Consider the following 16963-nt stretch of genomic DNA (forward strand, 5'->3'; position numbering starts at 1 on the left):
GTCCATTGTTTTCTTGTTAATTTTCTATTTGATTGATCTGTTCATTGATGTAAGGGGGGTATTAAAGTCCCCTCCTGTTACTGCATTATTATCAATTAGTTCCTTTATGTTTGTTATTAATTGTTTTATATATTTGGGTGCTCCCATGCACTGGGTACATAAATATTTACAATTGTCCTATTTTCCTGTTGTATTGTCCCCTTTATAAAATGGTATCTTTGTCTCTTCTTACAGTCTTTGTTTTAAAGTCTGGTTTGTCCAATATGAGTATTGCTGCTGTGGCTTTCTTTTGACATCCATTTGCATGATGGATGTTTCTCCACCCCCTCACTTTCAATCTGTAGGTGTCTTTAGGTCTAAAGTGAGTCTCTTGTAGGCAGCATATAGATGGATCCTGGTTTTTTATCCATTCTGACACCCTGTGTCTTTCGATCGGAGCATTTAGTCCATTTACATTCAGAGTAATCGTTGATAGATATATGTATTTATTGAAATTTTATTTGTTTTGTCATTTCTGGAGATTTTCTCTGATCCTTTCTTATCTTTCATGTTTTGTTGATTTTCTTTAGTGATATATTTGGATTTCTTTTTCTTTATATTTATTAGTGGTTTTTGATAAATGTTTACCTTTAGGTTTGTATATAACATCTCCTGCAAATAGCAGTCTATATTGAGTTGATGGTCATTCAAGTTTGAACCCATTTTTTCTCCTCTTCCCCCGATGTTTTAGGTGTATGTTATTATATTTTATATGCTTTTTTGTGTGTGAGTTCCTCGACTGATTTTTACAGAAATATTCATTTTTACTGCTTTTGTGTTTCCTGCCTTTATACTGTCACTTTTGGTGTCAAGGAGGTATAATTTTAAATAAGAGGTAGGATAAAGCTCATTGGGAGTGTAACATGTGAGCAAAGGACTTGCAAGCAAGGAGTAGTTAGCCATGTGCATATCTGGGGAAGGAACATTGCAAGCAGATGGAACAGCCAATTCTGAGAGCTCAGAGTATGTGTGTTGTTAAAAGGAATAGCAAGGAGGCCTATTCAGCTAGAACTCCATGATTATGGACTACCGTATTAGGAGGTGAGGTAAAAGAGGCAATCTCCTACCTCTTCTATCCCCTAAATCTGTATATTTGGATACTCAAATGAACAAACAAAAAAACTTTCTAAATTAACTGAGTCAGAAGAAAAAACATAATGGAAATTAGAAATAGTTAGAATCAAACAAATGAAAACACTATTAAATTTGTATGGTGCAGCTATAACAGTAGTAGAGGGAAATGTATAGCCTTAAATGTATTTGCAAGAAGATAAGAAAGCGTGCACATTCTTCCACAAGAAGTTTGAAATGAAAAACAAATTATTGTAAGAAGAATAGTAAAGAGGTTTAACAAAAACAAAAGTTGTTTTTTTGAAATTACTAATGTAATAGGTAAACCCCTGGAAATGTTTATCAGGAAGGAAAAAGAAACGGTATGTTAAATGAAAAGGAGGACATAATCACTAATTCAGTGGAAATTTCTTTTTTTTTAAAGATTTTATTTATTTGAGAGAGAGAGAGCACACAAGCGGGGGGAGGAGCAGAGGGGGAGGGAGAGAATCTCAAGCAGACTCTGAGCTGAGCCCAGAGCCCCATGTGGGGCTCGATCCCACGATCCTGAGATCATGGCCTGAGCCAAAATCAAGAGTCGGGTGCTTAACTGACTGAGCCACCCAGGTGCCCCTCAGTGGAAATTTTAAAATCATAAGGAGAATAACTCTAGGAAAACAAACTTGAAAACTTTTTGGAATGAGCAAGTTTCTTGAAAAATACAAATTTCTAAAAAGTGATTTAGGGATCATAGAAAACATGAAAAGACTTATTACCATTAAGAAATTCAATCAGTAGAAAGATTCTCATAAAAGAAAGAAAAAAAAAGATGGTTGAACTTCAGAGGCAAGTTTTACCCAGCTTCAGTGAAGAAATAACTCTCCCAGAATAATGCCTATTGATGAAAAACATATATGTGTATGTATATGATTACATATGCATATGTGCATAAGTGTATATATATTTTGTGCAATTCAACTTAACAATGTCTGATTTGGGATTTCTGCATATATGTTTATAAGTGAGATTGGCTTATAATTTTCTTGTGTTGTTCTTTTCCAGTCGGTGTCAAAATTATGCAAGTCTCAAAAGAGAAGCTGGGTACTTTTCCTTTGCATCCTCTGAGAGGTTTATATGGCATAGGAGTTAGCTGAGAGCATGAGAAAAATCTATGAACTTTATAAAGCAATCTTACAAGCATATATACAGGAATGTCAAGTATGCTCCTATTGAACACAGCAAGAAAAATAACGTGCACTTGTGTGCATACACGTATATACTTACATATACATCTTAATCGAAGCGGGAATTTTGCATGACCATTTCCACATAATACCGTAGTCAAGTGTTGATAATATAAAATATTTTGTTTCTGTTTGTTTTACAATTAATTTTCCTGATATCTTAAACTTATCAATGCATTAAGTTTTCAGTGTTAATATGAGAAAAACTTTGTGAAAGAGAAAGTGAGAATTTACTACTTCTTCTTTCACTCTGCATTACCTAACGTGAATGTCAGAGTTGTGCTCCAGGAGTAGAGTAATAGTCCCTTCCGCTGAGCCATCTTTTCCTCCTCCGTGGCTCTTGCAAGGCTGAGGACTGCAGAGCCAACCCAGCAAAGAGCATGAGGGAAGTAGTCACAGCGCATGAGCAGCTCCTCCATAACGCAGGTGATAGTCCTCACAGAGGGCCAAACGACCTAGCATCCACACCTTCCCCTTGTGGCTCCAGTTCCCAGATGTTGCTTGGGAGACCGAGCTGCCCCTGTGCTTCTGATGAAGCGACTTTATCCCACAGCCCCGGAATCAAATCTCGTGGGCCCTAACTCCTAAGTTCCGGGGTTTGGCTTGAAGCAGTCAGGATGCTGTCTCCCTCTTTCCTACAACACTCAGAACTGCAGAAAACGATCTGGCAACTAGGAGGGAAGAGTCTTCCTGAGAATAAACCAAACTTGGGGAACACACCCACAAAATGGACAAGGAGAACTCGTTCCTCCTGACCTGGGTTAAGTGTGGATCAGTGAGTACCTGAGGCTACCTCCTTACTAACTGTTGGAGTACGGAGGCCAATACATTCCCTTGAGCTGCTTCAGCTAGTCAAAGCTGGAGATCCTGGCCCTGGCAACTGAAAGGATCCTGATTCCAACAGTACTCTGAAATTTAAGCTATCCACCCATCCCCAGCTCACTCGTACGTTATCCTTTGGGGTCACTTGGTAGCTCTACCACTACTCAAATACAGAATGCTTCTCCTTCACACTGGGTTGGGGAGGGAGCGGGGCAAGATTCGGAGCAGTTACGGCGGTTCTTGCTTTCTCTTCCCTGAAATTGCCTCTGGTTATCTCCTCCTTCCCTAGCCTGAGAGAAGTTGAGAACCTTGGGTTTGGGAAGGGGCCCTGAGGAGGGAAGGTGCTGCAGCAGGTGACTTCCCTCTTGTCACACTGCGGCACCTTCCGCATCCTCATTGCCCCATTTCCAGAAAAGTGTAATGGAAGCATTTCGTGTGTAAATTACGTTAAAAGCCAGAGAATATCTTCCAGCCACAGTGAAAACAAATTCAACAAACTATTCAAATTTATAGTAATTATCATTGCACAGCTCAGCAGTTTTACCTTAAAAATACTGACTGTAAGTGTTTACAAGTAAGGTAGAATCAATTTAGTATTAATAAAAAGCCCAGTACATTTCCTTAATAGGAATTATGTTGTATTTTTAATCTTACAGGTTTTTTCCTCTATATTTTCAAGTTCCCACCTAATTTTAACCTATTAGCTCCATTAAGGACATGTAGGGGGTGTCATAACCACTAATTCTGCTTGTAAACATTATATAGAGTTTACTCATTTCTCTGAAAAATTCAATAGACTTCTTTCTACTTTCACAGAATTGCTTATAATCCTGACCCTAGGGCAGAGGACTCAGGGGGGAGGAGAGGAAGTATTAAAAAGAAAAAAAAAAAACCTATGTTAGATGGAAAGAAGATACACTTTTACTTTGGGGAGCCTGTGGGACTATTCCTTTAAGTAACCTAATTATGATTGGGATTTGTTTGACTTTGGGTTAATCACCTGCAGTTACTGCAACCTAGGCAAGCCCCAGTTATAAATTAATGAAGGGGTCTGCAGAGAGAGGAGAGATTCCTGAGTATACATCGAATGGAGCAGCATGCCCTGAGGAACAATCAGAGGAAAGATGCCACTGGAGTATAAAGGATCTGTATTTAATTTGCCTTTCCTGCTGTTGGTCCATATATATAGTTATTCCACACTGTTTCTGTTGTTTTCCACAATCTCCTTGGACTGCCACACGCCCATGCCAGCCTCGGAGGGACCTTACACCGATGGTGGTGGGAAGGTCATGAAATGGGCACTTTTTCTAAGGGGCCAAGTAAATTCAGAATGAATTCCTTTAGACAGTAGTGTTTTTGTGTTTTGTGTTTTGTGTCTTTTGTGTTTTGTTTTTCTCTTTAACACTACTATATTTCACAGGGCTTCCTGAAATAGAATGTGATCACCAAGGATCTTATCACTCTTGCTTTTTTGTCGGGCTTGGAGACAAGGACATTTTTTGCAGCAGTAAAGTGAGGACAGGAGTTGGCTGTTTTCCTCAGAAGCAAGAAAGGCCTTTCCGAGGACTTTCTTGGTACATCACTGTGTTGCTCAAAATTGGCAATATGACCTCTGCGTTAATAAGAAAATATTAGATTCACATGTTATTATCTGACAGTAGGTTAATGTGAAAAATACTGTATTATGAAAAATGTATTTCACAATATTCTAACAGATGCTGCTAGTATAATAGCCTAATGTAGCAAATGCACCAAATGTGCTTGAGCATGTTTTTGACACTATTTTCATAAGTGATGATATATCCTAATTGAAACTTACTAAAATTATGTTTTCTCCTCCAACTGTCATGAAAACATACCAAACTATGTGTTTTGTGTACCCATGATTTAGGAATATAAGATGTATATTCCTTTTGGCTTTCTCCTCTGTGATTTAGAGTTAGATTTGAAAATATGAGATTTTATCCCTCCGAATACTAGTCCAGTGAGTTAATTCACTTCCCAGGTATGCATTAATTATCCTTAATCACTTATAAAGCCAACCGTAGACTTGAAGATTTGTATAAAACATTTTTAGATTTTTTTAAATTTGAAAAATCTGCATCTAAAATGTTTTAAATCTAGAAACCCATTATAGAAAATAGTGTTATCTTTTTTTGAACTTGTGGAGTTAATTCCCTTAGGAATCTGAAGAGAAAGTTCTAAATATTTATTTTTATCACCATACATTAATTTGTGTATATATTGTGTCCTTGTATTATGTAATTCTTTCATTAAGCCTTTTATCTTTTGAAATCCAACACACATTAGAAAAATATGAAAAACAGGGGCACCTGGGCGGCTCAGTCGGTTAAGGATCTGCCTTCAGCTCAGGTCATGATCTCAGGGTCCTGGGATCAAGCTGCTTCTCCCTCCCCTTTGCCATTTCCCCTGCTTGTACGTGCACTCTCTCTCAAATAAATCAATAAAATATTTTTTTTTAAAAAGTATGAAAAACAAAAATGTACAACCCATGTAAACTGCAATCCAGGTCAAGAAGTAAATGTTACCAGTACCCCCAGATAACCCCATCATGCCCTTCCCAATCACTGTACCTTCTCTCCCCACCCCTAGAGTTAACCACAATTTTGACTTTTACATTGATCACTTTCTTGCTCCTATTCATGCATTTGAAATACTATGGTTTAGTTTTATCTGGTCTTTGGTTTTTGGTTTTGTTTTTTTGTTGTTGTTGTTGTGGTTGCTGTCTTTGAAATTTACACAAATGGAGTTAATACAGCCAAGTATCTTTTTAGGTTCAACATTTTTCACTCGAAGTTCTGTTTGTAAATGTAGTTATAATCAGTTTTCATTGCTGTGGAATGTGTACAGTATTGTTGCTGTATTATATGAACTCACCACAAATTATCCATTCTGCTGTTTGGGGCTCTTGGGAACAATGCTGCTATGGACATTCTTTCGTATATCTTTAGATATGACATATCACATATTTCTGATGGGTGTATATTGGCAGGTCATAAGGTATATGTGTTTTTAACCTTTTTAAAAGCCATGTTTCTTTACCACCAGAGGGCTCTTTCAAGTTCCCATTGCTCTGTGTCCTAGCCACACTATTATTTCAACCTCTCTGTTGTATAGGGATACCTCATGGTTTTCATTTCCATTTCCCTCATTACTAATAAAGTTGAACAACATTTCATATATTCATTGGCTATTGTGTAAAGTTGCTGTTCAAGTGTCTGGCTCTTTTTATACTGTGTTGTCTTTTTATTATTTGATTTATAAGTGTTCTTTGCATATTCTGGATTTGAGCTGATTGTGCAGTGTATGTGTTGTAGACCTCTCTCACACCTGGTTGTTTGCCTTTTCACAATCCTAAAAGATTCTGCTGAAGCTCAGAAATGCTTAATTTTAACATTTTCAGATTCATCAAGATTTCCTTTATGATTCTGTCCTCTATAGGAAGTCTTTCCCTACCCTGAGATCATGAATATAATCCCCTATGTTAACATATGGATTTATCATTTTGCTTTTCGTACTTAAATTCACAATTGACTTTTTGGTATGTTTTGAGGTAGGGGTTAATTTTCATTTATTTCTGGATGGATAATCAATTGTCTTAACACTATTCATTAAAAAGATGATCCTTTCCCCACTGCTTTGTAGTTCCACCCTTGTTGTAAATTAAGTGTCTGTTATGCCTTGGTTAATTTGTGGGCTTTCTATTCTGTTAGTGTATTTTACATTGTTTTTGTCACATAATCTTAAATAATGTAGCTTTATGATAAATTTTGATACTCAGTAGAACAGGGCATTCTACTGTATTAATTTTTATTTTATTATTTTATTGTGGTAAGAACATTTAACATGATGTCTACCCTTTAACAAATGTCTAAGTGTACAATACAATATCGTTAATTATAGGCACTACATTGTACAGCAGATCTCTAGAACTTATTTATCTTGGATACTGTAACTATCTACTCATTGAGCAGCGACTCCCCATTTTCCCTCCCTCACCCTTTGACCACCGACATTCTGTTCTCTGCTTCTGTGGTTGTGACTATTTGACATATTTCATATAAGTAGAATCATGCAGTATTTGTCTGTGTCTGGCTTATTTCACTCAGCATCACGTCCTCTAGGTTCATCCATGTTGTCACATTTCCTTCTTTTCTAAGGCTGAATAATACTGCGTTGTATGTATAGACCGCAAGCACTTCAGGACTAGCTTGTCAGGCTCCACAAAGAAACCTGTTGAGATTTCAACTGTTACTGCATTTCATCTGTAGATCAGTTTAGAGATGATATTACAGAATTGGGCTTTCTGATACATTACCATAGTATATCTGTGTAGCGCTTCTCAGTTTGCCTCTATTCACAGTTTTCTATGTAGAGGCCTCACGTATCACTTGTACATTTATTCCTAGATATTTGATATCTTATGCTCTAATAAATGCTAATTAAAAAAATTTTTTTTCAATTTTTATTTTAAGTGGGCTCCACACCCAGCGTGGGGCTTGAACTCATGACCCTGAGACCAAGGAGTCGCTCACTCTTATCAACTAATCCAGCCAGGCGGCCCTAAATGCTATTTTTGAATAAATTTTATTTTTAGATTTGTCGCTGGTGTATAGCAATGTATGGACTTAAAATTTTACCTTTGTATGCAATTGTAATTCATCTGTGGACCTTAGATTTCTTTTGTACCTAATTACATAATCTGCACCTGAGGACAGTTTTATCTCCTCCCCTTCCAAATCATTATACCTTTTATTGCATCGAGCTGCATTGCATTTAGTAAGGCTAGGACTTTCACTGGCTGGAATCTCCACTACAGTGTTGACTAGAAGTGGTAATAGTTGGAAACATTCCAAAATTTTTCTATTAAGTATGATGTTACATGTTGCTAGATTTAGTTTGCTAATCGTTTAATTTAGATTTTTAAATCTAAGTTCATGAAAGAGAAAATTCTGTAATTTTTTTTCATAATGTCCTTGTCAGGCTTTCACTTTAAGGTTTTGCCAGATTCTGAAAGTAAACTGGAGAGTGTTTCCTCTTTTCCTACTATCTGGAAGAGTTTTCATAAAACTAGCAGTATTCATTAGAATTCACCAGTGAAGCCTTCTAGCTAAAGTTATTTAGTTTTGTATTTTGTTTGTTTTGGAAAGGTTTTTAATTATAAATTCAATCTCTTCAGTAACACTGTTCAGATATTCTATTTCTTCTTGTGTGCATCTTCGTTAGTTATGGTTTTCTAGGAATCTGTCCATTTCATCAGAATTTCAAATTTGTGGGAAAAAAAGTTGTTTTTACTATCCTTTTATGTTTTTGTGGTCTATAGCATATGTAGTGATGTCTCCTTTTTCATTCCTGATTCCTGATATTTATTATTCATGCCTTCTCTTTCTTCTTAAATTGGACTCTCTAACGTTTATCTATTTTTATTACTCTTTTCAGATAATTTGTTTTCATTATCATTTAGTTACCATGGGTTATTTCCAAACATATAGGGATTGTTTTCTTTACTATGAGATAGTTTTGATTTCTAGCTGATTAAAAGACCTATTCTCAATGATTTCTGCCATTTGAAAATCTTCACCGTTTGCTTCATTTTTTATAAATAGTTTTGTAAAAATACCACTGCGTGCTTAAGAAGATGTGTATTTCATAATTGTGGGGTATGCTGTTCTACATATTACCATTACGTCAATTTTGCTTATTGTGATCTTCAAATCTTCTACATATTTACTGTGTTTGTCTGTTTGGTCTGTTACTAAAAGAAAGTATGCTAAAGTCATCCCCACTGGTTGTAGATTTGCCTGTTTCTCTTTCTAGTTCTGACAATTTCTGCTTTCTATATTTTGAGCCCATGTTACTTAATACATGCAAATTTGGACCTATTTTACCTTCCTGGTAAATTGAAAGTTTAAATTGAGTTTATCTCTTCATCTCTAGTAATGGTTATTACTTTAAAGCTATCCTTGACTGATATTAATGTAACTACAATTTTCTTTTAGTTATTATTTGCACGATAAATAGTTTCCCATCCTTTTCAACTTTCTGTTTCTCAGTGTTTTACATTATTGACTTATAAATAGCACATAGTTTTATTTATTTAATCAGAGTTTACCAATCTTTGTCATTAAAGACACAGTGAAGACATTTACACTTATTGTAATTGAGTCTGAGTCTGTGTCAATCTTTAAAGGTTAAGTCTTTAAACAATTTTTCACATTCCAAAAATAGTTCTTTAACACCTATGATTGTAAGAAATTTATCCTCTCTGATTTGTATATAAATGTGTAGGGATTTATGAAACCTTCTCATGTCCTATTATTTCTTTGACTGCTATATAATGAAAAGAGATCCAGGGACTAAAATACACTAAGAACAACATTTCTAGTATAGTGTTTTGGGAATTTTGCCTGCAGCTCTTGTCCTTATTGTGATTTACCTAATTCCAATAACACAGCATTAACGATGTATCTCTCTTAATATATCTTTTTTACAAAATACTATAGAGATTTCATTCTTGATTACAGGGCTGTGACTCCCAAATGAGTGTGTCAGAAATGTCCTGTAGTGAAAGTACATCCTCATGTCAGTCTCTTGAACATGGCTCGGTTCCAGAAATTCTCATTGGCCTGCTTTATAATGCCACAACTGGAAGACTATCAGCAGAAGTGATAAAAGGCAGCCACTTCAAAAACTTGGCAGCAAACAGACCACCCAGTGAGTGAAAAAAAAATGTTTTAATGCTTATGTTTTCTGCACTTACAGGACTCTGAGTGTTAGGGGCCTCAATCCTATCATTTAGTCTTAACTGATCAAAATGAAATGGTATAATCATCAGCTAATCTGTTTCATGTTTTCTATTTCCAGTCATTTGGGAAGTAGAAAAATTTGAAATTCAAAATATTGTAAGGTGACAAGACTTTTAATTTTTCACAGTGTCTACTGAATAAATTATCCCTATCGTAGCCATTATCTTCCAATGCTAGAAAAAGTTACAGAGTTTTTTAAAGTTAGTAATATTCCACAGATATGGTCAAGCATATGTATGGCTGTTGGCGTCAACTGAAGAATGATGTGGTGTTTTCTGTCTGCATGCAGTACTATGAACTAATGTTAATAATTCTGTATTTTTTCTCTTTTCTCTGTTAAGATAATTTAAGAAGAAACTGTTTCTTCACACTTTTCCTCCTTTAACATTATAAATTTGTACTGCCAGCGAGTCTTCTTAAATGGCTTGGCTTTGCCTTTACCAGGACAAATAGAATAAGGAGTAGTTTGATATTTCCCCTAGATGCAAGGAGAGGAAAACAAGATGGGGCACTGTGCCCGCTCTATATGCCTGTCACTCCTCCCTCCTTATCTCTCTGCCCGCTCGTGGGGGTGGAGGCATCTTATGGGAGTGCGGAGAGATCGTCGCTCACTAGACCTCCAAAATCGTTTGTCGATATCTGTAGGAATAAGTTGGGAACGTAACAGCTTCTTTATACTTCTCTGAAATTAAAGCTGTTAGTGTCCTAAGCTAAAAAAGTTGAAAGGAAATCTTGAATAGTAATGGCCACCTTAAATTTACTTAAAGATTTCTCACAGACGTGCTTAAAGCCATCTTTTACTCAGAGTCTCAAATAATTATTGGAGGGGAAACTTTTTGCTCCCTTGAATTAAATTAATTCATTTACCTCCAGATGTCTTCAACATTGTCTTCTTAATTCAAGTGAAAAGTCACAAAAATATATTTGTTTTCCCTAAGTAATATTGGAAACCTTGCTTCTTACAGATATCATGGAATGTATCTATTCCTGAATTAAAAGTCAGAAGGCCAAAATTATGTGTGTTCTTCTACCCTTGGATGAGTAACCCAACTCCCCTAAGTCTGTTTCCTCATATGTAAAATTGAGGTTGTGTCTGTCACAGGGTAACTGTGAGACTCAAATCAGATAAAGGTGCATAAAAGAAGGATGGAATTATTATTGTCCCCTTTCTCCTTTCAGAAGGAAGAATTCAGAGGGAGGAAAGAAGCAATTACTAGAATAAACAGCTTTGGAAGTGGGACCTGGGTTCTCTTTATGGATACATACTTAGAATGCAAACTCAAATGGCCTGGGAAGTAACTTAAATGAACAAACTTGGCAGGTGAAAGATAAGGAGCATGGGGAGTCAGTGACAAATGCAAGCGTGCATACCCTGCCTCGAGACATTCAGAGTCAAAACTTCTGAACACTGTAACGGATAAACAAAATATTATGTGGGGTTACGTCCAGCCAGCAGCTCTCAGCTTGCCATTCCTGCTTTAGCTAACAGTTTGATTTTTTGACAAATATTTAGCTTGAGATGCTAAAAGCTAGCAGAATGGAATGATATGCCTGCCTTTCTGTCCTTGCTTGTATCCACTCTGATAGAAACAGAGAAACCAGAACTAAAATGAAGAGAGGGGGGTGAAGGCAGGGTGGATAATAAACAGGTTGAGAGATTAGCATCCACAACTTAGAGTAGGTGTTTTCAGGTTAAAGAGTAAGTTAGAGCAATTTCCATTATTTTAGAATTAGATCTGCAGTATCAGGGTGGTTAATGGTGTTAGCTGGGAGGCAGCTAGTAGGTAAATATAAGTCAACATTAAAATTAATTGTATGTAAATAAAATCTTAAAAAAATAAAATTGTATGAAGTGGAGTATTTATACAGTAAAATATAATAGAGTTTTATCAGTCTGTCTTATACTGTATATGTTATATAAGATTGTGACTTTTTGTATATACCTAGTTCTAGGCCTTGAACTATGTTATCAACTGAATAATCCAAAGAAACAATGGGAACATTCAAGAGCAAAACTTTTAATAGTCCTATTTTATTTTGTTTAAACTAATTTTTTTATATTACACTGAAAGTAATAGAAGTATTTGAAATATTTACTACTGCATGGATAGACTTCAAAACTTAGCATAATAGTAGTCCTATAATGACTTTTATTCAGTCTTTTATATAGTCTGATAATTTGCATGATTCTATGTTCAATGTGCTTTAGACCAAGAGGATATCATTATAAAGATGTTCCCCCTTTAAAACAGTGTAATTTTCGTTTAAGATTACACAAGGACCTTAAAAATTCTCATTCCATGAAATTTACCCACAACCCTTTTGTTCAACCCCTCTACCTGAATTAAAATGCTAAAGTTTTGTGTTCTTCCAACTCCAGTGAACAGTGTTTCCTCTTTAATTCTAACCTTTGACCCTCTTTCACCCAACAATTGACATCTGGTCATTATTTCTTTTACTGCTTTCCACCCCCTGTTGTCAGATGGACTGTTCTGTTGTCTAAAACACTTGATAGGTGGACAGGTTTATATAATCCGAGGTGAGTTCCTGTAGAGGCTAATTGGATGTTGTCTTTTCATGCAAAAACAAAATACCCTAAAACTTGCCAGCAGTGAAGCTGTCCACCATGTTGGTTTCCAAAAAAATGCACATTTATTATCTGTGGTACTTTAAATAAAACTAACTTAGAATTTATCTCTGATTATGGATGATGGTATTCAGAGTATGTATAAAATAAGCAAAACTTTTTAAATTAAAGGTTTTATTTTTCATGTATTTTGATTCATACAATAGATATCTCATGAGAAATATTGCAATTTTCATTAAAATTAATTGAAATTTTGATATGAAGTACACATGATGGATCACCATGCTGAAGATCATTTGCATGAGTCTAAAGAACCTGAAAACACAGTTGTTTGAAGAGAGGGTTTTTCTCGCAAATAATCAGGCAATGAACTGTTATGTTTCACTTTATACACTAAACATCACATCAATTTTTTTGTAATTCATGAAAACAATTAAGAATACCATACTTTAAATTTCACATTAAATTCTGCCAAAAAAAAGAATCCTGTACTATTTATTTTAACTATCCAAAAAGCACATTAAATGTACTCTTGCATGAAACCAGGAGAAAGTTTTACTTGATTTGCTAAACTTTGAGCCCTTAATGCATTTGGCTTCATTTTGGCCCTTTTAAATGTTTTAAAAATATATTTAAAAACCACATCCATGCAGAGATTTTTTTGACATTTCATCCTAAGCTGTTTTGATGTCATCTTTGCATTCTTGTCTTCTTTTTCTCTTTACCATTTGCCTTCATTTCTATTTGTTTGTTTATTCTTATTCTCTGAAAACACAGTGGAATGCTTTACAGTGTTGTGGCTAATTGAGCTTGCTAAGTGTTTATTAATGCTATGATGTCCTGCTTAGTGAAGCTAAATGGGGATGGGGTTGGGCAGGGGTGGTAATGGGAGGTCAAGGATTGGGGGTGGGAGGGTGGAGGAAGGATTATGAGGTATACCTTTAAATTCTAACTATGACGTAGAAGTAGTGAGGTTGAGATATTATGACCCACAAAAGATTTGCATTCTCTGAACTTGTCACATTCTATAAGCATCAGCATCAAAATGGAATTCGTTGAATTTCCATTAAACATGGTATACACCATATCCTTATAAAGTATAAAGACTTCACGTTCTCAGCAAACGTCACAAGAAAGGTGTTTTGAGTTTGTTTCAAATGATATTTGTGGTATTTCTTTTTTTTTTTTTCTGTAGATACGTATGTTAAATTAACTCTACTGAATTCCATGGGTCAAGAGATGTCCAAATGCAAGACATCCATCCGCAGAGGGCAGCCTAATCCAGTATACAAGGAAACTTTTGTTTTTCAAGTGGCCCTATTTCAACTTTCTGATGTGACACTCATACTGTCTGTGTATAACAAACGCAGCATGAAAAGAAAAGAGATGATAGGCTGGATTTCTTTAGGTCTGAACAGCTCTGGAGAAGAGGAGCTCAATCACTGGACTGAAATGAAAGAGTCGAAAGGACAGCAAGTGTGTAGATGGCATGCGTTACTAGAGTCATGATGATTAGGGTAACCGAGCGATTACAATCCAAGGCAGCATTATCTCTGATTGCAGCATTACTGTTTTTACCTAGTCACCATTAGAAGAGCTGTTCTTTGAAGCATCATCCTCAACATTCTACCAGAATGCGTTAAGGTCTGCGGAAAGAGCGTATAATACTGACACAAATGAAGAAAAGATGTGTCTCTGGTAGAGCTTGGGAAATGAGACACTTCATCATTATTGTTAACAGTCCTCCAGAGCTTTAAGAACATACTTTTGGTTTGAAGTTAAGTTTACTTTAGCAAAAGAGCCAGTAATTTCATGGGAAAAAAAAATCAAAACTATAAGTGATTTTTTTAAATCTGAATTTTTAGTTGCAATGCTGTTTTAGGATCACCCTCAATGTAAACCAGGAAACACATATTTTGATTGGTTCATCCCTGGTGTTGGAAGTGTTCTTTAAGCTGAAAAGTAGGTCTCCAGCTCTATCATGAGGCATATCTAATGGTGAAGGATTTCAATTACATAGAAAATTGTTTTATTTCAGATATTTTCCCTTTGTGCACTTAGTTTCATTGTGCCTCAGTTCTTCTCAATAGCACTCAATCTCAAGTGCAAGCAAGTATTCATTTTCATAAAGGAATTTTTTTATATGTTATTTAAAAAAAAAAACTCATTTCTTCATTTGCCTCTGCTTTTGCCTGATCCAAAGAGACCCAGTCACTGGACTGGTCCTTTGCAAGTCTTTTAGACAGGTTGTACTGTAGAACCACGTAACTTTCTGTTGAAAGCACTTCCTGTATTCTTGTATTCCAATGTAGGAAGCTAATAGAGCAGGACTTTACTTTAAAATACTTTCAACAATTGACTCTTTAAAATTGTAGTAATGTGAAAATACGTTTTTTACAAACTAAAAGAATAGTAGATAAGCTGTTGAATATTGAAAACAGTTCAAGTTAAATAAAATGTTAATTATCTGCTCTGAGAATGGAATGACCAACACTGCATAAAGCAGGTATAGTTCCAATAAGAAACTGTTCTCTCTCTAAATCTTCTTCAGTCTTACTTCAATTTGTACTTGTGATCTAAAGACTCTCCAGTTCTCAGTTTGAATCAGAACATCATGTTAAAAACAGTTCTGAGATTCCTTATGAAATTTCTAGTGACCTGTGACTAGATTTTATGAAACTTACAGATACGTTCTTCAACGTGATGTCATCCTGTGCCTTTCATGTAAGTTACATTTGCTCATACAGCTTGAAAGTTGTATTTGCAAAATTAGGCCTTCAATTTTTATAAATGTAAAGATTCCTCAGAACAGTGTCACAAGATCTTTATTTCCTCTGAAGTATGTAAAAGTTGTATAATGTGCTAATTTTTTTAAATGGCAAGGCATTTTCATTTGTTGTTTTTATATTTAGGAACTCTTATTAATCAGGAATATTATAAGCTGTTTTCTTTTTAATTTTGCTTCTTAGCCGGTATATAATTTATGCATATACTTTATTAAAATAGAATATGTTTTGTATATATGAAAAATAGATTCTTTCTTCTCTTTCTAATTTCTAATTAAACTAGACAAAAACATACTATTTACCAGTTACTAAAACGCAGCATACCATTGTTCTGAGTCCCAACTAAGCACTATATATTAGTGCTTGTTATTACACGAGGACTTGTTATTACCACAATAACAAAACTGTGCATAGACATTATTATTTCAGCTTGGCTCTACTGAAAGGCCTTAAAAGAAATCCAAAAAGACAGTGAACTCCTAATATTTTTTAGTTTAAAAAAATGGCAGCTCTATGCACTCATATACACGAATTATAAGATAAAATACAGATGCTATATTGGGTGACCTGAGGTTTAAGAATGTATGTTACAGAGTTGGATTAAAGAGAAAACCCATTCTTCTATTGTTACACTAATGAGCTTTTTCCAGGGTTGTTGTTTTTTTTATAAATGAGTTAAGTTATAAAGTTAGAATCTGTATCAAATGGTGAAATATCTCATGTACATATTTTCAGCAACAGTATGGAAAGAGATTTGAAGGGAGGTTGTCGACCTTAGTGAGAAATTGGATTTAAGCATTTCACGCAACAAGGATCTTTTCTGGCTTTGAAACAACTGACTGCATTGCTAAGAACTGGGATCTTCCTAATGGAAAGAGTTAGTCTTATTCGTAGCTGTAACAAAGCCTAATCAATAATCGAACACATTATGAGACCAGTGTGGTGCTTTCTCCTTCAGTGATGAAAAGACCTAACTAGCTGTTATTTGCTAAATCTGGTTTTCTTCAGACTCTGCCCAGAACTATGTGTGTGCTTTGGTCTATCATTACGGGGTTATCTGGTAGAGATATCAAATCCAATATGGCTTACAATTTTAAAGGTTTTTTAAGAAGGACCCTACCTCCACCCCAGCTGCCAAGTCCTCAAAGATTATGAATTTATGTGTATGTGTATCTGTATACACACACACACACACACACACACACACACACACACTTGTAAAGGTGAAGGTGCCCTGGCTTTTTCAGATAACTAATCAGAGAAACATTTATCAAGTTTATGGATTATTTTTCTCCTCTGTATATTTACTAGAAATTATATTTGGTTTTGGGTGCTATTTACTACCATTCTCCTCCACACACAGGAAAATATGTATATTTTTATCTTGTGGATTGACACAACTTAGTGTAATTACTCCCCAAAATTTATCTATTCTTTTAGAAAAAGATTAAATAGGTCTCGAGAGACCCACTTCACTCTACTGAATCTAATGTAAAAGACAGTGCTACTGCTCTTTTGTGTGCTTAAATTTGCATGAAAGCGGAAAGGCAAAATCTTATATCTCAGCAGTTTGCAGCAAATAGGGGCCCACTGGTGGGCAGCAGGTGC

General features: G+C 35.4%; 1 protein-coding gene across 4 annotated transcripts in view; it reads left to right on the forward strand.

Moving 5' to 3' along the window:
* Window positions 1-14078, forward strand: part of SYT14 (synaptotagmin 14) — a 133551-nt gene extending 119473 nt beyond the window's left edge. For 2 of the 4 annotated variants that reach the window (XM_028125842.2, XM_088016638.1), the window contains exons 5-7: window positions 9701-9890; window positions 12465-12521; window positions 13765-14078. In XM_028125842.2, coding sequence (XP_027981643.1) covers window positions 9701-9890; window positions 12465-12521; window positions 13765-14078 — 561 coding nt within the window. The remainder of the gene's footprint in view (window positions 1-9700; window positions 9891-12464; window positions 12522-13764) is intronic. The other 2 variants (XM_028125841.2, XM_028125840.2) reach the window with 1 other exon arrangement.
* Window positions 14079-16963: the final 2885 nt, after the last annotated feature.

Source organism: Eumetopias jubatus, unplaced genomic scaffold, assembly GCF_037043125.1.
Source record: "Eumetopias jubatus isolate StellerSeaLion01/CBP00866 unplaced genomic scaffold, mEumJub1_p1.0 scaffold_12, whole genome shotgun sequence".
Taxonomy (NCBI): domain Eukaryota; kingdom Metazoa; phylum Chordata; class Mammalia; order Carnivora; family Otariidae; genus Eumetopias; species Eumetopias jubatus.